The sequence below is a fragment of the Convolutriloba macropyga genome, unplaced genomic scaffold, assembly GCF_964194025.1.
Source record: "Convolutriloba macropyga unplaced genomic scaffold, txConMacr16.3 SCAFFOLD_942, whole genome shotgun sequence".
In the NCBI taxonomy this organism is placed as follows: domain Eukaryota; kingdom Metazoa; phylum Xenacoelomorpha; order Acoela; family Convolutidae; genus Convolutriloba; species Convolutriloba macropyga.
In genome coordinates this window covers 29606-56836 of record NW_027451884.1, presented here as the reverse complement: position 1 = coordinate 56836, position 27231 = coordinate 29606, and the positions used below count along the sequence as shown (strand labels likewise).

At 36.1% G+C, this 27231-nt stretch overlaps 1 protein-coding gene across 1 annotated transcript; it reads left to right on the top strand.

The window, feature by feature from the left end:
* LOC142357033 (uncharacterized) lies at positions 1–26143 on the top strand. Its single transcript, XM_075408752.1, has 4 exons — positions 1–12; positions 143–313; positions 1823–1931; positions 25935–26143. The coding sequence occupies exons 1-4, from the start codon at positions 1–3 to the stop codon at positions 26141–26143; spliced, it is 501 nt and encodes a 166-aa protein (XP_075264867.1).
* Positions 26144–27231: the final 1088 nt, after the last annotated feature.

Genomic DNA, 27231 nt, shown 5'->3' with positions numbered 1-27231 from the left:
ATGGAAAGGAAAGCGACCAGAACAAAAAATTTGAAGACAAAGAAGGAAAGAACGACAAAAAAGAGAAGGATTAGAAAGAAAGTCAAAAACAAATAAAAAAAAGAAAAGAAAAAAAAAGAAACAAAAGAAAGAAAAACATCAGAAAGAAGAACAGAAAAGAGAAAAGAAACAAAAGAAAAAAGAAAAGAAGAGAAAAGAAAGAGATAGAGCGAAAGACAGAAAGAAAAGAGAAAAAGAGAAAAGAAAGCGAAAAAAAGAAGGAAGGAAAAGAGAAGAGAGACAGAAAAGAATGAGAAAGGAACGAGAGAGAGAAAGAAAACACAGAAAAAAACAGAAAAGTGAAATCAGGAAAAAAGAGAAAAGCAAGATACAAATGGAGAGAAAAAAAGACAAAAGAAAGATAAAAAGAAGTACAGAGAAAACAGACAGAAACGAAAGATAGAGAAAGAAGAAAAAAGCAAGAAAGTCGAAAAGCAGAAGAAAGGCAGAAAAAACAGGAAAAACAGAAATGAGAGCGAGAAACAAAAAATAAGAAGGCAGAGGAGAAAAAAGATAACAGAAAAAAAGAGACCACAGACAGAAAAGAAAAGCAAGATAGAATAGAGAGGAAAGAAAAAGCATGAGAGCAAAGCAGAGAGAAAAAAACAGAAAAGAAAGAGAAAACGAAACGATAGAGAAAACAGACAGAAGAGAACGATAGAGAAAGAAGAGAAAAGAAAGAAAAGGCAAAAGAAACTCGGAACAGAAAGAGAAAAGCAAGAGAAAGAAAAAACGGAAAGGAAATAGAAAAGAACAAAGAACTGAAGAAAAAAAAACGAAAGAGAAGAACAAAAGAGAGGATTAGAAAGAAAGGCGAAAAAAATAAAAACAAAAGAATAGAAGAAAAAAAGAGAGAAACAAAAGAGAGAAGAAAGGCAGTAAGAAGAATAGAAAACAGAAAAGAAATAAAAAAGAAGAAAGGCAGAAAGAAGAACAGAAAAGAAAACAAAAAACAAAAGAGAAAAGAATAGAACAGAAAATAAAGAGATCAAGATTAAGATAGAAAGAAAAGAGAAAAGAAAGCGAAAAGAAAGCGAGACAGAAAAGAGAGGAGGGAGAGAGAGAGAGAGGAGAGGAAAGAGACAAAAAAAAACAGAAAAGAGAAGACAGAAACTGAAAAGTACAAAGAAGGTAAAGAAATCAAAAAGAGAAAAGCAAATTAGAAAAGGAGAAAAGAAAACGAAGAGAAACGCAGGATACAAATGGAGAAAAAAAGACATAAAAGAAAGAGAAAAAGAAACAATACAGAGAAGAGAAAGAAACGAAAGAAACATAAAATATAAACTAAAGAGAAGGGGGAAAGAAAAGAGCGAAAGAGAGAAAAGGGATACAAAAGAAAAACGGAAAGAGAACAGAAAGAAAAAGCAGAAAAAAGAAGGAGAGAAAAGAAAGACAGAAAAGAAAGACAATAAAAAAGAAAAAAAGACAGATAAAAGAGAGAAAAAATTCAGAAACGAAAGAAAGAAAAGACAGACAAATGAAAAGACAGAAAAGAGAAAGAAGAGAGAGCAAACAAAGAGGAAAAAAAAGAAAACGGTAAAGAAAAAAAGAAAATAAGAACAGAAAAAAGAGACCAAAGACAGAAAAAAAGGGAAAAGCAAGAGAGAAAAGAAAGAGAGAAAAGAAAGAGAGAAAAGAAAGAAACGAAAAAACATAAAGGCAGAACAGAAGAAAGAGGAAAGAGAATAAAGAAAGACAAACGAAAGACAAGAAAGGCAGAGAGGAAATACAGAAAACAGAGAAAAGCAAAAGAGAAAAGCAAGAGATGAACGAAAAAGAAAAAAGAAAGAAGAGAACTGACAGACAGAAAAAAAGAAAAAAGCGAATAGAAAGAGAAAAGAAAGAAAAAGAAGAGAGAAAAGAAAGAGAGAAACAAAAAGCAAGAAAAGAAAGCGAAAAAAGAAAGACGGAAGAGAAAAAAAAACAAACGAAAAGGAAAAGAAAGACAAAAAAGAATACAGACGGGAAAAACAGAAAAGAGAAAGAAAAGCAATAGAGAAAAGCAAGAGATAATCGAAAGAATAGAATAGACAGACGGACGAAAACAGAAAACGAATAGAAAGAGAAAGGAAAGAAACAGAAGGGATAAAAAGACAGAAAAGAAAGAGAAGCAAGAAAGAAAAAAAAACAGAAAAAAAACAGAAAACAAACAGAGAAAGGAACGACAGAAAAGAAGGAGAAAAGCAAAAGAGAAAACAGAAACAAAAAAAGATACGAGAAACTAAAGAGAAGCGGAAGAGGAACAAAGAGAAAAAAATAATGAGAACAAGAAAGACAGATAAAAAGAGCAAAAAAGAGAGCGAAAGAGAGAAAAGAAAGAAAAGAAACAGACAAAAGAAAAAACAGAAAAGGAATACAGAATAGATCGAAAGAAAAGCCAAAGAAAGGAGGAGAGAAAGAGCGAAAGAAGCACAGAAAGAAAAAGAAAAGCTAAAGAGTACAGCAAGAGAAGAAACACAGAAAAATCAACAGAAAAAGCACAACAGAAAAGAAAGAGAAAAGCAAGAAAGAAAAACAACAAAGAGAAAGAAGACTGAAAAAGAGAGAAAAGACAGAGAAACGAAAGAGAGAATAGACAAATGAAAAGAGAGACAGGAAAAACAGAAAAGAGAGAAAAACAAAAGAAAGAGATAAACGGAAGATAGAAAAGAAAGAAGAGAACAGACAGAGAGAAAACAAGACAAGCGAATAGAGAGAAAAGAAAGAGAAGGGAGAAATAAGACAGACACGAAAGAACGAAAAAAAAAGCTAGAAAAGACGGAAGAGGAAAAAAAGAAAGAAAAGAAAGACATAAAAGACAGACAGGAAACAGAGAAAAGAGAATGAAAGACCAGAGATAATAGAAAAAGAGAAAAGAATAGACAGACAAAATGGAATAGAAAGAGAAAAGAAAGAAACAAGAGAGAAAAAGACAGAAAGGAAAAACAAAAAACAAGAAAGAAGCAAGAGAAAAAAGAATGACAGAAAAAAAGCAACAGAGAAACGAACGACTGAAAACAAAGAAAAAAGCAAAAGAGAAGAGCAGAAAAGAAAAAAGATACGAGAAACTAAACAAGCGGAAGAGGAATAAAGAGGAAAAGAATGAGAAAAAGAAAGACAGATAAAAAGTACAGAAATCAAAGAGAGAAACAGAGAAAAGAAAGAAGGAAAAAGATAAAAGAGAGGAAAAACAGGAAAAAGACAAAAGAGAGGAAAAACAGAAAACGAGCGCCGAAAAAAAGAAAGGAAAACGAAAGAGAGGGTGAGAAAAGGATCGAAGGAAAAACGAAATACATAAAGAAAAAACGGAAGAGAAAAATTACAGAAAAAGACAAAAGAAAGAGAAAAGAAATCGCAACAATCTTTGTTTAGAATTTAAAAAAGCTAAACAAAATCTTGACCGTGTTGCATATCTATCTAGGTAATTCAAATTTCTTTATCATTTTTTCATCATTTAAATGGAGAATTTTTCATCTTTGATTTTTTTCGGACTTTTACTTAAAGAATCTTTATTCTCTCAATATCTGTGATGCATCGCAAATGTCAATCAAGGACTGTTTTCGTGTGACAAATTTTTCGGTGATGGAATAAATTTTTATAAGCGGGTTTTCAGTCTTTGCCCTATTTTTGCATCCCCAGTTTTTCAATCGTTGACCATTGTGGCACAGGTAGGTTTCCGAACTTGGGCAGCTTTTTGGTCAATGACCTATTTTTGCATCCACGGGTAATCATTCATTGACCTTTACGACATAGGTAGCTTTCAAGTCATTGACCTATTTTTGCATCCGTAGATCCATAGATTTTCGGTCGTTGACCTTTTTGGCACAGGCAGCTTTTCGGACATTGGCAGCTTTTCGGTCAATGACCTATTTTTGCATCCACGGCTAATCAGTCATTGACCTTTACGAAATAGGTAGCTTTTAAGTCATTGACCTATTTTTGCATCCGTAGATTTTTCGGTTGTTGACCTTTTTGGCACAGGCAGCTTTTCGGACATTGGCAGCTTTTCGGTCAATGACCTATTTTTGCATCCACGGCAAATCAGTCATTGACCTTTACGGCATAGGTAGCCTTTCGGTCAAAGACTATGCTGCCAAGAGCGAGCATACATGCAAAACGATGTGGCGCATGGTGTTCAGTGGCTTTCTGTCGAGGTTGAATTTATAGATGCTTTACAGCAAGGGATTTAGCCTAGTGGTTTGCGAATGTTTTTATACCCTGATCGAACTCAACAGACCCCGGTTCGAATCCACCTCGCGGCACTCAAAATGCATGCAAAACGCTAGCTTTCTGTTTTTCGCTAGTTTTCAGCTTTTTGGTCAATGACCTATTTTTGCATCCACGGGTAATCATTCATTGACCTTTACGACATAGGTAGCTTTCAAGTCATTGACCTATTTTTGCATCCGTAGATCCGTAGATTTTCGGTCGTTGACCTTTTTGGCACAGGCAGCTTTTCGGACATTGGCAGCTTTTCGGTCAATGACCTATTTTTGCATCCACGGCTAATCAGTCATTGACCTTTACGAAATAGGTAGCTTTTAAGTCATTGACCTATTTTTGCATCCGTAGATTTTCGGTTGTTGACCTTTTTGGCACAGGCAGCTTTTCGGACATTGGCAGCTTTTCGGTCAATGACCTATTTTTGCATCCACGGCAAATCAGTCATTGACCTTTACGGCATAGGTAGCCTTTCGGTCAAAGACTATGCTGCCAAGAACAAGCATACATGCAAAACGATGTGGCGCATGGTGTTCAGTGGCTTTCTGTCGAGGTTGAATTTATAGATGCTTTACAGCAAGGGATTTAGCCTAGTGGTTTGCGAATGTTTTTATACCCTGATCGAACTCAACAGACCCCGGTTCGAATCCACCTCGCGGCACTCAAAATGCATGCAAAACGCTAGGCTGCATGTTTAAGGGACGCTAAAACATGTGAAGATTAGGAGCTTAAACATGGTGACATAGCATTCGAGTTAGAATTAATATATAGATTGATTTAGGTAAGATAATAAATCTGATAAAAAATTTTATTAGCAGAAATTGCGAACAATTCAGTATTTCTCAGTTTCAATTTTCAGAATAATTGACTTCAAAAATTTTATAAAAGCGATTTTAAAAACAAAACAACTTTTTCCTCTAGCTTTGAAATTATACCTACATAATTATCTTGGTATTTCTTCCTTCCACCCAACTCAAATTAGAAAAGCTGGTTCAATACATATTCCGCGTCGAGTCCTTGAACACGGAAATCTGAGTTTTATAATGTATCGATGTTTCCGTTATCATAGGATTTTAAACTGATAGTCAACGGTTTACTAAAAGAAATCCGTATCGGTAGCATTATTCATGTCTGGCCGAGGAATTGTGGAACATTTATTTATAAACAAAGGGTTACATTTTTAAACGAAAAGATAATTTCGCGCTTTTCGGGTTATATATGTTGAAATTGGGGTATTTCTGCCGCTTAAATGGGCGATGAAGTTAACTGAATTTTCTAAAAATTTTACCACTTCACTTACTGCAGAAGATGTTTGAATGTCTCAAAACGCTTCTTGCTCTTGGAAAATTCACACCATTGGGTCCTTCTACCATTCCCTCCTGGGCATTGCGAGACGCAGCTAGTGAACTACCTGAGCCTATTTGTTTTCTATTGAATGAAAATATGAAAACAGAAAAATTCCCTGCTGAACTCAAAAGAGCCAACATCATTCCACTTTTTAGAAAAGGAGACCTTGATGATCATCTAAACTATCGACCACTTTCGTTAACACCAGCATTAGCAAAAGTGTTTGAATCTGTTATTAAACAACAAATTGATGAATATGTTCATAAGAATGTCCTGCTTTCTAAAACACAGTTTGGTTTCAGAAAAAAATTTCTACAACAAATGCGCTTGTTTATTTAACTGAAAAAATAGGATGCAACATTAACGAGAAAAATATTATTGCGGCAGCATTTTTAGATCTATCAAAAGCTTTTGAATCCTTTAATCTCGAACTCATGATTCAAAAAATTTCCATTCTTGAGTTTTTGAAGCCAGCTCAAAATCTAATTACGAGCTATCTTTCAAACAGAACACAAAGAGTCATAATCAATAATGTCTAATCATGGTGGATTGAAGTGGCTCAAGGATTTCGGCAAGGAACAGTCTTAGGTCCTCTTTTGTTCAATCTATATGTTTACTATCTTAGTAACTTTTTGTCATGTGAAACAATACAATACGCAGATGACACAGTCTTTTTAAACTCTCGTGATGAAGTTCTCAAATTCAAAGACCGACTTGAGAAGGCCATCCAAAAAAGCATACACTTATTTAGATTACATCACCTCAAGATCAATTCGGATAAAACAGAGTTTATATTTTTTGGTCGCTCTAATCCTCAAGACGAAGCGACATTAAAAGTTGGAGACAAATTAATCAAATTAATAGGTTCGAAAGCGGAAATTAATTATCTCGGTGTTTATATTGACAAAGACCTCAAATATCAAAAGCAAGTAAAAGTTCTTCTGTCAAAAATGGCCCAGGGCATTAAATGCATATATGCACTCAGAGACATAATTCCCACTGTATACAAAAAATTATATTGTTTTTTTTTGTTCTGAGTCATGTTCAATATTCTTCTGTATTACTTGCAACTGTCAATCAAAATCTCATAACAACACTAGAAAAGCAGTTAAATTGGGCCATCAAAGCTTGTTTTCACAGACAAAAGTTTTTACTCATCCTCAGATCCTAAAATGAACCTTTGTATACTACCTATTTCGCTGCTTTTTGATTACAGGGCTGCCATTTACTGTCATAGCATCATGAATAAAAAGAAGCCTGCCTTCTCAAGCTCAGCTTTGAAATTACCAACCCCCTTTTTTTATATACACGAGCAAACTCAAAAAATTTTTACCCAGACAATTTTATATGCAACTTGCATGAAAAAAGTATTACAAAGAGAGGTATTCAGCGGCACAATCCGTTTCCAAACAATTATTTGTCAATGTCATGAAGTCTTGCAAAGAACAAATATAAGCAGTTTTTTTAATGAATACAAGAAGGATCCGAAGAAAACCCAACATTATTCAAGTTCTTGGAATCATTTTAAGTTCATTTAAATCTCTTTCTGTTTTGTACTCAATTTATGTTACGCGCGCCCCTCCCCACCAAAACAAATGACTGCTCTATTCGTTCGATATTTTAGTTATTATAAATTATTAGTTTTCGCTAGATGTAATTATCAATATTCTACACTGCCTATCTCCGTAAATTTTACTACGACTGAAACCTTTACAGATATTGGGAGAAATACAGTGTTCCTTTTTTAAATTGATTTCAAGTCATTTGATTGCATTTTAAGATAATTTCGCGGCAATCAATAAGAATCTTAATTAATTCGCGGGGTTTTTGAAGGTGATGCTTTGGGCTCGTTTTTTTGCCTAAACTGAACAGCAGCAACGTTGAGAATGTTATAGTGTATGCTTACTGGTGAGAACAAAAATTGTATGACATGCAATCTAATCAATTAATACTTTATTGGTTTTCACTAAACATAAACTGGTCTCTAAAGCAGCAGTGCATCAATTTACATACTTTATGTTACCAAATACTACTTAGAGTACTTTTTGTGTTCTTTAAGAGCTTTTTTGGCTCTGCAAGTCTGATTTGCCTTAAGGTGTGATTTTGAAGTTTTAAACAGAATTTCTCGATCGTTTACCAACTCACTCCGAAAAGATTATTTAACTGTTTTGTTATTTCACCTTTTATAACGCTGTTGTCAACCCGAAATGACCGCATTTGATGGAAAAGGTACAAAAATAACTCAGAAGACAGAGTCAACCGTGGGCTTACAAACGGTGCAGAAGGTAACAGGCTCAAGGCATTTCCAGCGACGGAACGGTGCGAGTTGTGTGAAGAATTGGAATAAAATAAAACTCGAAAAATTTGAGTCCAAACAAAAGATCACTTTTGAGTTGGAATGTAGTGCAATTAAACGATTGAAAGTTGCTTGTTAGGTGTCCAACAATAATAAATTCTGCAGCTTTTCCTAATCAATTTCGGAGAAAAAATGCAGTTTTAAGATCTCGTTTTCCGACAAGAGAATTATCGTGTCCTTATGCAAGGAATTGCTTCAAAATTTTCCAAGAAAAAGAGTTGCAGCTACTGGCATGGCCAGCATATAATCTAGATATGAATCCAACTGGAAAATATGGTCCATTTTGAAGCATGACTTCCAAAAACTTTTTTTTGCAAGATGTTGATAGAAAAATTGTGCAAAATCTGAAACAAAACTGATGCAAATGTCATGAGAATTTTGTTTGAAAGTATGCGAACTGTCTGCTGGATGTTAAGGAAACTAAAGCGTAATGACTCCTTACTAGAGAACTGGCTTGAACGCAAAATGTTGATTTACTTGTTGTTGCGTTGTCGCTATTTAAAAAATCTCCTGGCGTACATATATATCCCTGGTACCTTAGTGAAAATTGGCAACCAACGTGGTCATCGAATAGTCCAGATATTCAGCAGATTTTATCTTAAATAATAAATAGGTTAATAATCAGCAATGCCTTATAGAGGAAGCGGCACGCAAAAATGACCAGATTACAATTTCAATTGAGATTTATCTTTGTCAATTACTCACGAGATATTTCTTTATAAAGTCAATAGCATATAAGGATAATTTGCTGTTTCGCACATTTTCATCATGTTCTTTTCTTTTTGTCCTTTTTTGTCTTTATATTTATTCTTCCACTCAACAAACAATTTGATTAATAACAACCCCTTCTGGCCGGGCGTTTTTACCGTGTTAATGGCTATCCTAATCGTAAGCGCAGACAACAGCGATGTCTTCAACAAATTCAAGAAGAGTTCTATACAACTTGACTTGCTCAAAATCAAGATTACAGAAACTGATTTTTGAGATAAAACAGTATTTGCTGCTATTGCAAGCCCTTTTCTGCTAGTGCCAGGCACGAGTCTTGAAAGAGAGGGGTCTCTTTCAGTTTTTTTTATCTTGTTATCTCCAACTAGTGATTATAAAAATTCCATGGCACAAAAAGGGTTCAGACAGCAAAACATTTTTTTCTCAGTACATTATTGTCACTGTCATGGCACCGGGTGCGTTTGAGTGCAAAAAGAGCGTACTTACCAATAGCTGCTGCATCACAGAGGAGTCAGGGTACTACAAAAATGCATCACTCAATCACTTTTACATCATTGGACCTTAGTGCCACGTGCACTTTTCTCATAAAAACCTGGGAAACTTTGCTGCCACTATATTCCAGTAATTTCCACTGTGCTAGTAGATATACAGCACGGTATATTAGAAATATAGCACGATATATCCATTAGCACGCTAATAGCATTACCGTGCTAATGGATATATCGTAAACTAAGAATGACATTGCCTATATATGTATGGCCCCCTATATATCAGCAGTACGATGTGGCTGCTATTGCTGCGATCGTAACGCTCTCCTAATAACTCAAACGTACTGAGCGCATCAGCGGGGTGAAGGAGCCCGAAACACTAAAAAATTTTGCGGCTATTTTTTCGTGTTTTTGTTACATTGCTCATTTGAAGTGGAATATAGTTTGATTATATGGTTTTTTTCATTCTGAATAGTTCGTCAGTTAAATCAAAGAAACGAAAATCATTCAGTGAGGAAAAGTTGCCCCCGATATAAAAAAAATTTGAATAGAATTGCCCTAAAGTGAACCACTATGGTGTTCGGCATTTACTTTGAAAACCTGTTGGACGACCCTTTAAACATAAATTTTTAAATTTCTGCAACTATAGCCCAGCCTCAATCAGCTTAAATAAAAAAATCACATGCAAAAATTGATCTGCCCTTTTTAAAAGAGGTCTTGAATTGTGGTGTCAGTAGCAAAATCTTAACCGGAACTATAGTTTACTGAATGTGTTTAGTTTTGTAGGTATACTTGAGGTCGTGGAAGAATCTGTCAATTGTTTAGCATGAGTTTATGCATACAGTTATCTGCAGTTATCTGTGTTAAAACATGCTACACAAAAAATGAGTACTGTTTTAGTCTATTAGACAGAATGATAAATGCCATGATCAGAACGCTTGCAGGTAGAAAATCCATAATTAATATACCAAGATCCATTACTGGGTGTAGCTGGCACTAGTCTCCGGGTGGGCAAAAGATTGACGTTTAATATGAATCATGGCTGTCTTTGATTGGCTCTTTAATTGCAACTGTTTTGTGTAAGTTCAATTGCCGTTTTGTTCCGATTTGCTAAAGGAGTCACACACCCTAAATTTTTGTTGTGTGAATCATACAAAAATCGTGCATCGCCACACAATTTTTCGGTGGAAAAGTGACACACGAGAAAATGCACGATTCTTACACGATTTTCTCGGCCTTAATCACAGTGTTTATCGCGTGATTCGCACAAAAAAAGTGTGATGTTTTACACCTTAAGTCCGAATTGAATAGGTTAACAAATCTTCACAAATCGGGGCATCTATTGCAACTTTGATATAGAATGCAAAGAGGCAGCACCATAAGAACAGAATAAAACAAGGCGGCTCGTTAATGTGCGTTCGCACATGATGTTCCGACCCGAGCTCATCTACATTTTTGACTAAAATGTCAACCAAATCAAGAGATAACAAAAATAGATGTTTGAGTTTAAAACAATCGTTACACATTCTATCTACTAATTGAATTACTAATGCCATGCTTCATTACAGCACCAACGTGACCTGACATTGAAGAGACTAGAAAAAAAATAGCACCAACAAAATTTTGCCGGCAAAAAATGAATATCTAAATTTAAAAGCACCTGGTAACAACGTCAAAATGCAGTCAGATAAAACCTTAACTACACAAGTTTACCTTTTACTAACTATACAGCAGATGAAAAGTTTTCTTAACGAGACTAGGTAACAAGCCGACAAAAAGAACGAACAGTGAGGCGAAACTTAAAAATTAATCAACATTTTTCGCACCAAGAAAATTCAAAAATCTTAAAAAACATTGGTTTTTAATAAAAAAATCCTTGATAAATTACTAAAAAGTCATTACAAAACCAAAAGCACCCGTCTGTGGTCAGACTATGCCATAGAAACAAACTAAAGAGAAACTCAAAAAATTACAAACGATTTGCGAAAACACAAACCTTTGCTACCATTAAAATCAATAGCTATCATCTGAATATGTATTTTTAATTCAGTTGTTATTTCTGCTATTTCAGTTGAAGGATTTATACTGAAAGATTAAATAAGTTTACTTGGGCCACATTTAAAAACCATTGGGATCTGTTATTACGCGATTGTTCTGAAGGAAGAGAAAAAGAAACGCAAAAAATGGCCATTCAATAAACGTTCAGAAAAACGAAACAACAGTGGCACATAATATCAATATATATGTTATTTCTTGAAATACACGAAATTCGATGGGACATCTGATTGATGAATAGAAGTTAAATTTGACGAAAGGAACCTATTCGCTATATACTGAATGTTTCGAGCAACATCATTCATTCAGTCCTCAATTACAAGCCTATGAGATCTGTGAGCAATTTACGGCTACCTAAAGAACAAAAACAGCGAATTCAGGAAAAAAAATTGAGCGACAAAAGGGTCGAAGGCATTAAAAAAATGAACTTTTCACTAAACACTCTTCAATTTTAAATTAATTTTTCAGGAGCAATGGGAAAACCTTTTTTATCAATATAATTTCAAAAAATCAACAAATATAAACAAATACATTAGACGCACGAAAATTGCGGGAAAACACGTATTATCAACGCCATTAAATTCATTAGCCTTCAACGGAAGCCAGTATATACAATAAATGATGCCTCGAGGGGACAATAAGTTTTTTCGCCAATCGTATTTCATCAATAAGACCTTACAACAAGTTAATGACTATGAAAACAACAACAGAGAGAGGCAAAAACCACAAATTCAGTAGAAAAGTGCCTGAAGAAAATGTCGAAGCAACTCAAATCATAAGCTCTTCCCTGAAAACTTTATTTATGATCCGTTGAACTTCTTCCCTAAACCAATAGGGACTCTCAGCAGTAAGATGATGTGATAAGATTTCAAAAGGATCGAAAAACAAAATAAAGTACCCAAAAAAAATATGAATTCTCGTGGCATTGATGTTTTAAAACTAATAGGTAGAAGATAAAACAGCTAACCAGATTAATTTTGGCTATAGTAGAACGGAAATGGATTCTGTTAGAACCAACAATGACCAAGAGTATTCACGAAAAAAAATTAGGAATGGTTGAATTTCAAAAAAGTTTCGAAAAATTATTTTTAAACCCTTAACAGCCAGTAAACTCAATCTTTCATCGGAGCTCAATGACGATGCTCAGATATAACCCATAGGGAGGAAAATGATGTCTGTCATGCATAGATAGTTAAAAAGACATCACAATAAGTCTTATGACAGAAAACAATAACAAAAACAGCAAAAACTAAAATTCAGTAGAAAAATGCGAGAAGAAAGTGTCGAAGACAATTAAACCATTAGCTATTCTCTGAAAACTTTCTCTGTGATCCACTGAACGTCCTCTCTAAGCCAGTTGGATTACAATAATCTTTGGATAATGTGATAAAGAGTTCAAAAGTGACCAATAATTCAAAAAATCCAAAAAAAAAAATTTAAAAAAATTGAAATCTTTGTCATTGAAGTCATATAACCAATAGCTAGAAGATAAAACAGCTAAACAGAATATTTTTAGTCGCAGTAAAAAGCAAGTGGGTCCAGTCAATACTGAAACTCACTAACAGTTCAAGAAAAATTTAGGAATTGTTATTGTTCAAATAAAATTTTCGAAAAATGATTTTTATTTTAACAGACATTAAATTCAATAGCTTTCAACGGAAGTCAATAAAAACGCTCAAAGATGCCCCGGTGGCAGTACATTTATGTTTGTCATGCATAGGTATTCATTATGAGATCACAGTAAGTATAATGACTATTAAAACAACAAAAAAAAACAGGAGAAAACCAAAAAATCAGTAGAAAAGTGCAAGAAGAACGTGTCGAAGCCATTTAAACCATAAATTTTTGTTTAAAATTTTTATTGGTCATCCACAGAACATCGTTTTTAAGCTAATGGGAACTGTCAATATTTGGATAATGTGATAAGATTTCAAAAGTAACCAATAATACGTAAAAATCCAAAAAAAAATTTAAAAAATTGAAATTTTTTGTCATTGAAGTCATATAACCAATAGATAGAAGATAAAACCGCTAACCAGTTTAATTTTGGTTGCAGTAGGAAGGAAGAGGGTGCTCTCACCCCTGGACTGACTTACAATTCACTATAATAAGATTATGATTCTTTAATATTCAAAAAAAAATTCGAAAAATTATTTTTTAAGTCTTAACAGCCATTAGCCGCCCCCTCAATGAAATAGACATGTTCACTTAATGCTCATTATGGAACATATTGCACTGTTAGTCAATGAATCCCTACCATAGGACTCCAAAAAAAATAGTAAAACTTCAAAAAGAAATTCAAAATTTCATTCAAAATTACGAAAACTCAGAATCGAAGCCAAAAAAAAACATGAGCAATTCCTTGAAAACGACGTTTTTTGTTCATTGCGCTTCATTCGACTATAAAGAAGTTTTGTCATTAATAGAACGTCGATATAAAATGTGACTTGTCTCTAGGTGACTTAAAAAAGCAAAAAAGAGAAAAGTTTTATTAAAAAAAGGGCTCTCAATTAGAGTTCGATTTTTTTTTGATAGTGAACTTCCCTATGAGACCAGAACTAGTCTTTCTATCGCCTTGCATTCAACTTTTACGAACTCAAAATTTATTCTTTTTATAGAAATTTGAATTAATGTTTTCGTAAAAAAGATCTTAGTTTGGAGAAAATTGTACTAAAAGTGAACAATCATGCTAAAGATCCCATTGTTCACACAAAACTTCAATCCTCGATAACTCCTCGAAAAAAACGAAATTCAAAAAAATCTTTTTACTTTTGAATTCTACGCTGGACCAGCTTTTTAATGATACCACTCACATTTCTCTACGACGAATATATCGATCGGCCAAAATTCACTGAACAAAAAAAAAAAACCCATTTGAGTATATAGTTCCTTCCCCCACAAGTGGGGTCGGAACAATCAACCATTTATAGTCTCTGTCTTGTAAAAATTTTTGTTTTCTTCGTGCACAATTGTGCTGCACTCAACTCATTGATGATCTTTGTACAAATTTAAAAAGACATCAACGAATGATTTTTCTCCAAGTTAACGATGACATTTGATAAAACGGTAACACAAAATTTGACATTAGCATCCTGTGAATGTGACTTTCAAGAAAGTGTGTGTTTATTTGTTTGATTCATGTAATAGATCTAGTGAATTGCCTACTACAGTAAATCACGAGAATTTTTTCACTGCTTTTACAGCATTTATTTAGATTTGCGTGAGACCTCGACTCGGCAATTGAATGAGTCGTAAATGTGGTGCTAGGAAAAATGGCCGACAGGGTGTTTAGGCGACAAGGAAAAAATGAGAAATTTAGAAGAAGAAGAAGAAAAACACTTTATTGTATTCCGTCGTCTGTCAGTTACTATACTAACTGTTATCTAGAATACACAGTGTATATTAATAAATGAAGTGAGAAATGGAACAGAGAGAATGTTTAGAGTCGGTTATGAAGATATTTAGATTCACAATTTTTTATCTCATCCTTCCTAATATTCAGGTGGGGGTGGTAATAATTGTACTTTTTATGTAATGCCCAAGTCGACAGCGAGGATGGCTTGTTTAAATTTTCTTTTCCGTGTTTGGTGAGAGCGCTTTAACATTTTATATCAAACTCTACTGTTGGTCTTAGAGTGTTAATACGGCTAATAGTGCTAAAAAGGTATGATTTGGAGAGGTACAGGCTTTTTGCTTTTGTTGGAAGAAGCCACAGTTTTGTTCTGCTATTTGTATTATATGAGAAATTTGGGAACTGGAGCGTTCTAAACGCTTTCGTGCTGTTTGTAACAAGTTGTGCTGCATAGCTAATGGACCGCTATGATATTATTTGCTGGGCAGTGGGGATTGAATAAAATCGTTTCACCCTACGAAGTGACCTCTCTTTGTTCCTAACGGCCACACGACACCCCCAATTTATCTGTTTGTCTAGTTTTAGCAGGTTTTTTTTGTGATACCATTCAGTATGAGACATGGATAATGTATATGGCTCAATACAAGACTTTTCAGGAGAGCAATGAGAGTTGGTTCTGGCAGTGCACCTTGTAAGCTTTTGATAGCTTGAATCCCCGCTGCCATAGATTTAAGCATTTTGTTGATTTGTTCATCAAAACTTAAATGCTTGTCGAGTAATATGCCAAGGAATTTGACAATTTTTGATTGCTTCAATGATTTCCCTTCGATATTGAGTTCATGGTCTTTTATAGAGTCTGAGGCACGGGGTTTGCAAAAAATGCTGAACTGAGTTTTTGAAATATTGATCATCAGTTTGTTTGCACGGAAGTATTGAATGATTGAATGAAAATTTGTTTCCAGCTCTCTTATACTCATCTCAGTAGTTTGCTTGGAGCATAACAATGTTGTGTCATCAGCGTATTGTATAAGATTACAGTTATCCGAAACAGCTTTACACATATCATTAACGTAGATTATAAAGACAAGTGGACCTAGGACAGTGCCTTGAGGCACCCCTTGAGTTGATTTATACTCATCTGAAAAAACCCCGTTTAGTTTAACTTGCTGAGAGCGGTTTGTTAGAAACGAAGCCAGTAGCGCCACTGCACTTTCTTTGAAACCTATTGATCTCATTTTCATGTACAAAATTTCGTGTGACAATGAATCGAATGCCTTAGAGAGGTCTAGGAACGCAGCAGCTGTTGGGATATTTTCATCTAGCTTCGTTCTAATGATCTCGCTGGTATAAAGTAAGGCATCGGTGGTTGAGTATCCTGCACGAAATCCAAATTGTTTATTAGTTAGGATTTTGTACTCAATAAGATATTCATTAATCTGATCAGCTAAGAGTCGTTCAATAACTTTCGAGAGACATGGTGTCAAGGAAATGGGTCTATAGTTAGCAGGATCTTCAGGGTCATCTTTTTTAAAAATTGGTATCACATGGGCAGTTTTAAGTGTCGAAGGAAACGTGTTTTCGCTTACACTGGAGTTAATTGCAAAAGTTAGGTGCGGGAGTATTGCGTTCATACCATCTTTTATTGCCCACATTGGTATTTTTGTGGGTCTTAGGGGTTTGTTAACGCTTAATTTGAGAATTGTGTCCCGAACTTCTCTTTGAGTCACAAAGCGAAAATTAAAAATTGAGTGATTTTCTGATGCTATGTTAGCATAGTACAACTCATTTGATTCCCTTTTATAGTCTCCTAGTGTTGTAAACCGGTAGTTTAGAAGGTTCACTATCTTTTCAGGTTCCGTAACTAGGTCTCCTAGTGCATTCTTTAGGGTTCCAATACTTGCTTCTACATTAAAACTGTTTCGAAGTGAGTTAATAAACTTCCAGCGCTTACTTGGTACTTCCAGCGCTTACTTGGTACTTCCAGCGCTTACTTGGTCTTCCAGCGCTTACTTGGTACTTCCAGCGCTTACTTGGTTCCAGCGCTTACTTGCTACTTCCAGCGCTTAATTTAGCCGACAGTTTTATCATAATTGGTCAAAAAAGTCTCATTGGTCCATAAATCATTAGTTCGGCGGACCATTATTTTGGTGTGAGGTCGGGTGGCGCTCCACTCGGCCTCTCCGTGGCCGCAAACCCCCTGCCGGGGGGGGGGGAGGGGGGAGGTTGCGACCACGGATAGACCTTCGTTATGGTACTTGACGGTATATCTGTCAGATTACGAAGTAGTTAATTAAATTGGCCAATCACAGCTTCAGGATTAATTTTATCGCTCATTTTACTTAAATGGTCGGCTAAATTTTTTCTTATTCTGGTTGCCGGCCACACACCCTGTCCTTCAATACGGCGGCCACTCGTATACATCAATACGGAGTTGTGGGCAACTCTAACTTTTTCTCTCACCCAATGGGAGGGGAGATTAAAAAAGAAAAGAGACTCAAAGCGATGTTAATTTGGGCATCTGATCGACAATTAATGGTTTATTTTCAGAACACTGTTTATGAACCACCATCGCACTAAAATTATTACTTGCTAAATTAAATGATTAAAAATGAACAACTATAATGATGTTTCAGCGAGTATCATGCAAAGTCCTCTTTTACATGTCCTACAGCGCTGGAGTTCTAACAATCTATCTTTTGGTTGCTATGGCAACCGATCGACTCATAGCCATCAAATTTCCTATTTTCCACCGGAATCATTCCACGAAAAAGTTACTCGATGTCGTGATTTTTACAATAATGGCCTCAAGTTTTGCTCTCGTATCGCCAGCTTTCTTTTTTCTGGACATCAATAACGATGGAGTTTGTATCATATCACCGAAAGGATACCCAGAATTGCATCGAATTTACAGTCTATTTACCGTTTTTGTGGTGTTTTTTGGCTTTCCATTTGCGATGGTCTTTCTAACAAACATATCCTTCGCCGTTTCACTACTCAAGCGTCGATCCGGATCAAAAATAAAGAATAATCAAAACGCGAGCAATGTCACTTCTGAAAAAGCGAAAATTGAAAAACAGAAAATAGACTCAGAACGAGATTTCGTATTTATGCTTTTGATTCTGACTCTATCGTTCCTTGTGTTTACACTGACATCCGGGATCTTCCTTTTCTGGAACGTTGGCTTGTCTGTATCAACTGGACCACAAAATGACGCTTTGATCGAATTCACGGAAAACATGAACTCGTTTGCTAACATTATGAACAACTCGCTCAACTTCATATTCTACTACGTGGGAGGTAGAATGTTCAGAGATGCTCTGGCGAAAGCTATTCGGAAAAGGGAAAGTAAGCAAGCAAGCAAAAAATAAATTTTGTGACCTTGACCTTGAAAATCCTAATTCCGTTAACGTTTGCTTTTCCTATAAAAATGTAACTTCTTCCATCATACAACTTGCAAGAAAGTAATTCCATCTAAATCTTTCTATTAGGGAGGTTGATCAATTAGCATACCTTTTAGCGGCCGAAAATTTAAAATATATTCCTGGCAAAAAATACACATAATTTCAAATTTTCCGTTGAAAATAATTGCAATTTTTTCAGCAAACGAATAATCGCAAATTCAAGGTATACTTAATTATTGCCTTTACAAAAATTGGAAAATCAATTTTTAAGCTAGCAAAAACTGTCAAAACTGATGTGGACGTCGTTTGATATTACAAATAAATAGACATCGAATTATAAATTTAATGATTAGACAATCCTTTGTTCAACATGTCCCCGTTTTTCTCCTCGATTTTGACAATGAATAGATGCTCATATTAAGATCCTTGTTTTTCCCAGCTCCATTTTTTTATTACGGGGAACTTTTTTATTACAAGAATACAACAAAACGGTGAGAAACCTGGATTGTCGAATAGAAAAGATGGAGCAATAATTCAATTACTTTAAACAAAAAAGTCCAAAAACCAACCAGATCTAGAATGACGATTAATGTGTAGCGAGAAATTAACAAATTATAAATTCGGGAAAAAAGTCACAAAAATGAAGAACAACATAAAGTTGTTAACTTTCTATAACGGATTTCATAACTAAAATCAGGCTGAGCATTGTCGGTTAATGGGAACGCAGAGACAAATCTTGTAATCGAATAGTTAAATTAGAAATAATGGTTGACAACTGTGGCGATTAACACGAAATTCAGTCCATATTAATTACCCCAAATTACCGCACTTTTACATTCATGGTGATCACCTTTAATTTATAACTTCCTTGACTTCTTATGACATCCGATCTTAACTAGCTATTTACTCTGATAATTTACTTCTCTAAAAGATCAAGGGTCATCATATCACCTATAACAATATGAAAAGTTGGGGACAAATCTAGTATAAATAGCACGTGTTAGCTCCTTGTTGCATTCACTCGTTTCATAAATAACCAAGATGTAAATCAGCATGTGGATGAGGTACGTATATCTTTCCATACTTCAAACAATTAACATTATACTTTCAGCACTCCTCCTATCATGTTAGGTGTTTGTTCCGAGAAGGACATCACGAAAAAATGATATTTTGGTCTTCACCAATGCTTTTGTAAGTGTGTCTGCCGGCATGCGATCGGTAGGTAAGTAGTTTAGCTCTAATAATTGACTTTGAACTAAATTCCGAGCGAAGTGCACTTTTAATGAGAAGTGCTTTGTCTTTCCGTGATTCATCGAATTTTTACTTAGAGCAATACAATCTTGGTTGTCTACAAAGACGTTTAATGGCTGCTGGATTTCTAAATCTAATTCTCGTAATAGGCTAACTAAATGTACTGCTTCTTTACTGGCCTCTACTACGGCGTTAAGCTCAGCCTCAGCTGTTGAAGTAGATACACATTTTGTAACTTGCTAGCGATTGCACCTGAACTATTATTAAGTTTAAAACAAAAACCATTTGTGCTTTTTCTATTGTCTATGTTGTCTGCCCAATCTGAGTCTGAAAATCCTGTTAACTCCAGTTTCTCATTTTTTCTAAAAACCATCTTCTCTGATTTTGTACCTTTTAGTTAACGTAAACACCCTTTTGCCGCATTCCAATGTCGCCTTCCAGGATTTTCAACAAACGAACTTAATAAATTGGCTGCATGCGCAATATGTGGTCTACTTGTTAATGCCAAATAGTTCAAGCATCCCACTATACCCCTATGACCACATGATTGCATTTCTCTATGCTCATTGCTGCCTATTTCTGGTGAATCTAATTTTGATAGTTTCATGCTAACATCTAAAGGTGTTTCCAGTGTCTTTGATTCGCTCATGTTAAACTTCTCTAGTAATATTTCTACTTATGCTTCTTGGCTTAGCATAACTTCGTTTTGTGTTCGCTCAATTTTTATATTTAAGAACCAGCTAAGATCTCCATAACTGCTAATTTGAAATTGCTCACTAACTTTTTTTTTAAAGTTTTCACAAAAGTCTTCCTGCAATCCTAATATCACCATATCATCTACCCAAAGACACACTAAACCCTCTATACCAATTTCTCCTTTCTTTATGAAAAGACACTCATCTTGAATAGCCGGCGTGAAACCTAATTGGTTGAGAAATGTTTTGATTGTTAAGTACCAATTTCTACCGGATTGTTTCAATCCATATAAACTTTTCCTCAGCTTACAAACTAATGGATTTCCTTGCTTGTCAAACTTTTCAAACCCTTCGGGCTGTTGCATAAAGATTTCTTCTTCGATGTCAGCGTTTAAGTATGCTGTTTTGATATCCATTTGTTTTAACTCGGTGTTTTTATATACTGCTTAGCTTATCAGTACTCGAATTGTTGAGAGGCGTGTTGTTGGTGAGTACGTTTTGTTGTAATCCCGACCTGGAACTTGGCTAAATCCTTTTGCTACGAATCTTGCCTTATACCTTGTTATCTCCCCACTAGGACCAAACTTAAGAGCAAAGTGCCAGCGGCTTCCAATGGATTTATTTCCTTTGTTCTCTACCAGTTCCCAAACTTTATTTTCCACTAATGAGTTGTATTCCAACTTCATTGTCTCGTACCAGTTTTTATCCCTAATTGCTTCATCAATAGACTTAGGTAGCAATTCGTTGTTAACAATTTCACCAAGGAAAGCTACCGGGATTAAATCTCTATCACCATCTGAATGATGCTTGTTGAATATCTCCTTCTTTTCTTTGACTTCAATAAACATTTCGTTTTCGTTGAAAGTTACATTGCGAGATTTTCTAACCTGAATGAGCCCTTTGTCATTTGGAATACCTACCAGATAAGTCTTACTATTGTCTGAAAACCCTAAGAATATTCCTTTTTGAGAATTTCTATCAATCTTACCACGAAAACTTTTTTCAACATGAACGAAAGCTGAACAATCAAAGACTTTGATTGATTCTAAGTTAGGCTTCTTCTTGTACATTGCCTCATAATGTGTCTTCTGAATACCTGAATGGAAACAAAAACTTTTAATCTCACTTGCCATGTTAAGTGCATATGGCCAATACTCTTTTTCTAAACCTGACTGCTCTAAAAGACATCTAGCCATTAGGGTGATTGTCCCCCAATTCCTCTCAACCTTTCCGTTTTCTTGTGGTGTATGCGGTGCCGAGAACTCAAGTCTAACGCCTTTTCGTCTATATAATTGTTTTATGTCATTTGACACATATTCCCCTGCACCGTCACAAACTAAGGTTCCTGGTTGCCCTATGTCTGCAAAGAACTGTTTAAACTTTTCAAAGGCTTCGTCCCTTGACCTCAAAAAATATAGTTTCTGATATCTGCTAAAACTATCCACGAACCCTATTGCATACCTGTGATCATCAACGGCTTCCGGTTGGATGGACTCTAATATGTCGGTATGAACAATTTCTAAGAGTTCACTTGCTCTTGTTCCTGAGTCTTTTGGTACTGGAAGTTTCTTTGATTTATTTAGCTGACATATTTCACAGTTTGCTAAATCATGATCGTATTCTTTTAGCCCCACTGCGTGATCTTTTAATTTGTATATGTCCTCAACATTGTTATGACCCATACGCTTATGCCACAAACTCAGGGGATCTCAATTTGCTAAGTTGCACTGCTCTCCGTAATCAGTCTTGTGCCAGATAAATAAACTATCTCTTTCCTCGAAAGAGAAAACTGTTCCCTTCTTTGTTCGTATTTCTAATTTCCTGCCAGAGAAGACCTCGTTGCCTGTTGCTCTAAGTTTTGACAATGATACCAGATTCCTTGTGTTGTTTGGAACAAGCAACGCATTACTTAACCTTATTTTTCGATCTGAACCATCGGAATCCGAAACCTTAATTTCAACTGTTCCTTTCCCACTAATTGAACTTTACTGCTGTTTGCATTAGTGATGATACCAGAATACTCTTTGTCTATATCTATGAATAAACCTTCGTCTTTAATCATATGACTCGTAGCACCTGAGTCCAAAACTAGCTCATTGTAAGGTTGTTTTCCGACGTTTCAAAGAAGGAAAAGAATTCTTCTTTTTCTAAATTCTGCTCCTCAACTAAATTTTGCGAGCCTCTCTGATTGGTTCTCCTGCATTGACTTACAAATTTTTTCTCAGGTTTCTGTTGCTTTTTACAAAATTTAGCTTTATGTCCGTGCTTACCACACTTGAAACATTTCATTTGAGAAGCTTTGGTTTGTTCAGTAATCGTTCTCTTAAACCTACATTCTTTTGCGATATGTCCCATTTTCTGGCAGTTGAAACATTTCCGTTCCTTATTAAAGAATACGCTCTCTGTTTTGGTTTTTACATTTTCATTTTCGAAGTTTATCAGGTCACGTTTTATTTCCTCTAGAGTTTTCTCGTCTTTGCTGTATTTCACGAGTGTTGAGAAATTTTCATATTTCTTCGGGAGCCCTTTTAGAATTATTGAGACAAACATTTTTTCACTAATTCCTTCATTCACTAGTGTTAAGTTGTATTGCAAATCATCTGCTCTGGTGAGATATTCTATTATACTCTCACTTGAAGTCTTCCTAAGGCTAGTTAATTGCGCTATCAATTTGTGTAGCTGGGGTCTCTCAAAACTTTTGAAGCGTTTACACAGTACATCCCAAGCTCTAGTGCCATCACCCTTATGTGGTCTATGAAAAGAAACTGATGCTTTGTCTAAAGCCTGAACTAACTCGTACCACAATGTCTTCTTTTTCTCTTCTAATTCTTCCCTCCCTTTTTCTATAGCTTGCCTACGTTGCTCCTCCGAAGAATTATTTCTAATAGCTGGCACATAATCTAGATAGTTGGCTTCTCCACTAAGAACTTTACCAAGTTTTAAAGAGTGCATACGAGCCTCAAACTGTTAAGCAAAATACAAGAAATCATCCTCACGCCCGCTGAATACAAATCTTTCTAATTTTGAGCTCATTGTTAGGCCTGTTTTACTTTCGTTTAATTTCCGTTCGTCTCAAATTAACTCTTTAGCTTTAATTTTTCCCGACTGAACCAAAGACTTATGATGCCCCAACTATGTCCTTTGTTTTTCTAAGCTAGTACTGCTCTAGGTAAATATTACTTTGTAAAAAGATTCGGGCTGTGAAAAAGAACTTGTTCGGACTGAGATCAAAACTCCTTTCCTTTCAACGCGTGTTTGAATCTGTTACCTCTTGGTGGCTGTGTTATAGGGCAACGAAGTGGTGAGTCGTTATGTTTGTGTATCAAATAACGCTTTATAGCAACAGGTTAGCACTTGTAATATGGTAGCACTTTTTAGGAAAAAAAACACTAAGCAAAAAGGATTTGGTCGACTAAATTAATCTGGAAGTTGGTGTTCTGTTCGAGTTCTGTAGTGTCCTTGACAAAACTGGAAGCAGGACATTGACATTGAGCCAAGGTTTTTCTGCCACGATTAAGCACGATGAGGATACCAACAACCTCCGAGGATAATGTACTCGATTACTAATCCTTGTCCTAATTAAGAAATGTTTACCACCAACTTTTGTGTCTTTTGACCAAACTTGTATCTTACAGAAGCACAGCACGCACAATTGAAAATGAAACAGTTGTTTAAGCTGAGCTGTTCTCAGCTATACTAAGCAATCCTGGTTCTCCGACAGCTCTGTTGTACAATTGAACCTCCGCGCTCCTTTTTGATCCCCCACAACAGCTCCACTCGCTCTTGACTTCACAAGCAGAATCCACTGCTTAGCTACACACACTTAGCACTCCACGATTGAAGTCCCCCGACCAGGTACACAAGCTCTCGACTCAACAGATGAAGTCCCCCAACCAGCTTCACAAACTTCTCACTTCACAAGTGAAGTCCCCAACCACTTACAAAAGCTTCCAACTCCACAATTGAAGTCCCCCAACCAGTCACACAAGTTTTCAACGCCACAACTGAAGTCCCCCAACCAGTTACACAAGCTTCTTACTCTTGCTTCTTTTGGTCTCACTTGGCCACTTCTTGACTACAAGGCTTGTCTCTCCTTGTCTTCTCTGTCTTCCTCCCCCAGTGATTTCAGCGATCCTCTTATGTATTAAAGAGGCGCAGCAACAACGTTTTTCTATTTACGATGGGGATTGGTTACTTAACTTAGAAAAGCTCTGGGCCCATAACCTGTCGGTTAATGGGAACGCAGAGACAAATCTTGTAATCGAATAGTTAAATTAGAAATAATGGTTGACAACTGTGGCGATTAACACAACATTCAGTCCATATCTATTACCCCAAATTACCGCACTTTTACATTCATGGTGATCACCTTTAATTTATAACTTCCTTGACTTCTGATGTTAACTAGCTATTTACTCTGATAATTTACTTCTCTAAAAGATCAAGGGTCATCATATCACCTATAACAATATGAAAAGTTGGGGACAAATCTAGTATAAATAGCACGTGTTAGCTCCTTGTTGCATTCACTCATTTCATAAATAACCAAGATGTAAATCAGCACGTGGATGAGGTACGTTTATCTTTCCATACTTTAAACAATTAACATTATACTTTCAACAAGCATTACTGAGAAATGGCAAAACGTTCGCTGATCTCCATAAACACATTAAGTATGACAAACAGCAATAACATACTCAAATAACGTCACGAGACTTAATCAAGGGGAAACACTAAAAACCAATAGGAAGCATCCAAAACAAAGACACCACAAACAAAAACTGCAACAAATCCCAAAACAGGTACTTGCACGGTCACAAAAAACAGTGTAGAGCCAAGCCCCAATGAAATGAGTATATTGAAAGGCGACAAGTTACACGATGAATTAAAAAAAAACTGAATGTAAAAGCTTAACAATTGAGCTCAAATCATAGCGCTTGATAGTTTCGGCATAACAAATTTTTCGAGGCTAACTGAGATTTAGGCAGTCCTATCTGAAACTTCGTATTACCTGGGACCTCATGACAACCTTCGGGAGCAAATGGAACTATAGACAGGAAAACAAGCAATCTTGCTGTTTGAGCTCAGGAAAGTGTGGAACGAGAAACAGGAGCAAAAAACTTCAGTTGACACTGTTTTAGCCCCACCTCTTAGAATTAACAAATATCCTACTAAAGACCGAACGATTAAGGAGGCACTTATTGAGAGATGATGAAACCCTGGCGCACACTTTATCTTATGTGTTTCTATCATGAAGTCTGAAACAAATATAAATGTCATCATTGAATTGTTATCATGCACAGAATGTTATCGTCAAAGTCGCGTTAAAAGGATTAAGCCGACCGGGGTGATTGTGCTCGACGCTCTGAATAGTCATTACTACAAAGTAGAGTTATTTGGCGGAGTTTATCGGAGCGATTGAGCGCTAAGCTCTGAATATTCGCTGTTGTCTAACGTAGCGTTTGAGCAACAAACTCTAAGCTGATATAAACTATTCTAGTTTGATTTTGTAAAAGCAGAGCTCCGCGTTTTGAACTTCGTGCATTAGAGTGAGACGCTCTGGAACTTGTGTTAATTCTTTGGAGTGATGCTGGATAAGTTGATTGTTAGCTTGGGCTTAAAAGCAGCTGTATTGGTTGCGCTCAAATAGTAGCAGCAACTACTATACTTAGGGATCTGATTTGGGATTAAAGTAATTAATTTTTCTTGTTCAAAAATTGGGTACTTTGTTTGTTCGTTAATTTGGTGGAGCACGTTACTTGATCTGGTCCGTTGTTGTTAATCGAAGTATTTAGTTGTTATATTTTAAATTTAGTGTTTTGCAATAGACACTTGTTAACAACCAAGAGCACAGTACGGGAATTTTTTATTTTGAAGCGGACGAACCACTTAAATAAATCCAATGGATTTGTGAGATCTGGGCGCTATCATGTTGCTTGAACAAAATTCATAGTATACAGTGGGCGCTCCTAGGTCGGCAAAATTCTTCAAAATACACAATTGAAAGACAAATTTTAATTACAGAGCCATGGGTGCAAACGAGGACAGCAATGACTGAGACGAATACGTTGGTCTACACTGCTAATTTCACAACACGTTGGGAGCCTCATGATCAGAACACTGCGAGCCAAGACGAAGAGCTTGAGGGTGTGTTTCGACCTTGGTTTGCTGTTGCGTTGGAGCTAATAATACACGAGATTGGGGCTGGAAGGCTCAACTCGACAGACGTGTAGGAGATGATGCGACAATAAATAGAGTTGAACTCATTCAACAGCTGTCATGGCCCTCCATGGAACACAGGAAGACCCAAAGGTGGATGCAAATGAGGACAGCAATGGCTGGGACAGATATGAATGGTCTGATTTCTGCTAGGAAGACTGATGGAGATGGGCCGAAAGCTTGACGGTGTTCCGACCATGGTTTGACGGAGAGACTGTTGCGTTGGGTGAGTCAAAATCATCCATCAGCTGTCATGGCCTTTCCTGGAACATAGGACGACGTAAAGATGACGGCAGGTAGACCGTAAGCTACGCAGATCAAGAGACAAAGACGCCGTGGGAGGTATGTCTTAGACCGAAAACCAGCTACCAGTCCATCAAGGATTTTGAAAAACCGGGAGTCTACGAGATTGGAGAGCACGTCGAACAACGTGTCCATTTGCGGAATTTAGAATTGAACTGTTTAGACGAGAAGAACAAGATGATGTGGGCGTTGATGTGCTTTGCATAAAAACTAATGAACAACTGCGGGAAGGACTCGAAGCGAGCGCGTACTGTAGTTGCTTCAAATAAGCTGTCTATGATCTTGATGAGCAATTAGAAAATCAAATTAGAACTCTCATGCCAGTATCAAGGAAACTAGTTGATGGGAGAGGGCTGATTGTGTACCGGACATCAAGCGTGCGGGTGTTCCGTAGCAAAAAGACCGAAAAAAGGAGTCTCAACCAAAGAAAGTAAGCAACCGCGAAAAGGAAGAACCCGCGGAAGAGGCAGTCTCCATTAGTACACTTAGCGACTCCAGAGACCTATAAACCAATGAAACTGGTAATTGCAGTTCTATGCTTTCAACAACTTCTATGAGACAGTTCCGCACTCAAAAAAGCTAAAATTGACTTACCCAAAAATTTTAATTCAGACGAAAACGATCGCGATCTTGACTCACTGATTGCAGACAAATTAGAAAAACTGAATTTTCAGACACCCAAAGAATCGGTAGACGATTTCAGCGAGCGGTTAATTGCTTGGAGTAACGACCTTATAATCAATGAAAGCGACACAGAGTACGCCAGTGTTCAAGGATTTTGGCTCCGAACGACAGATCA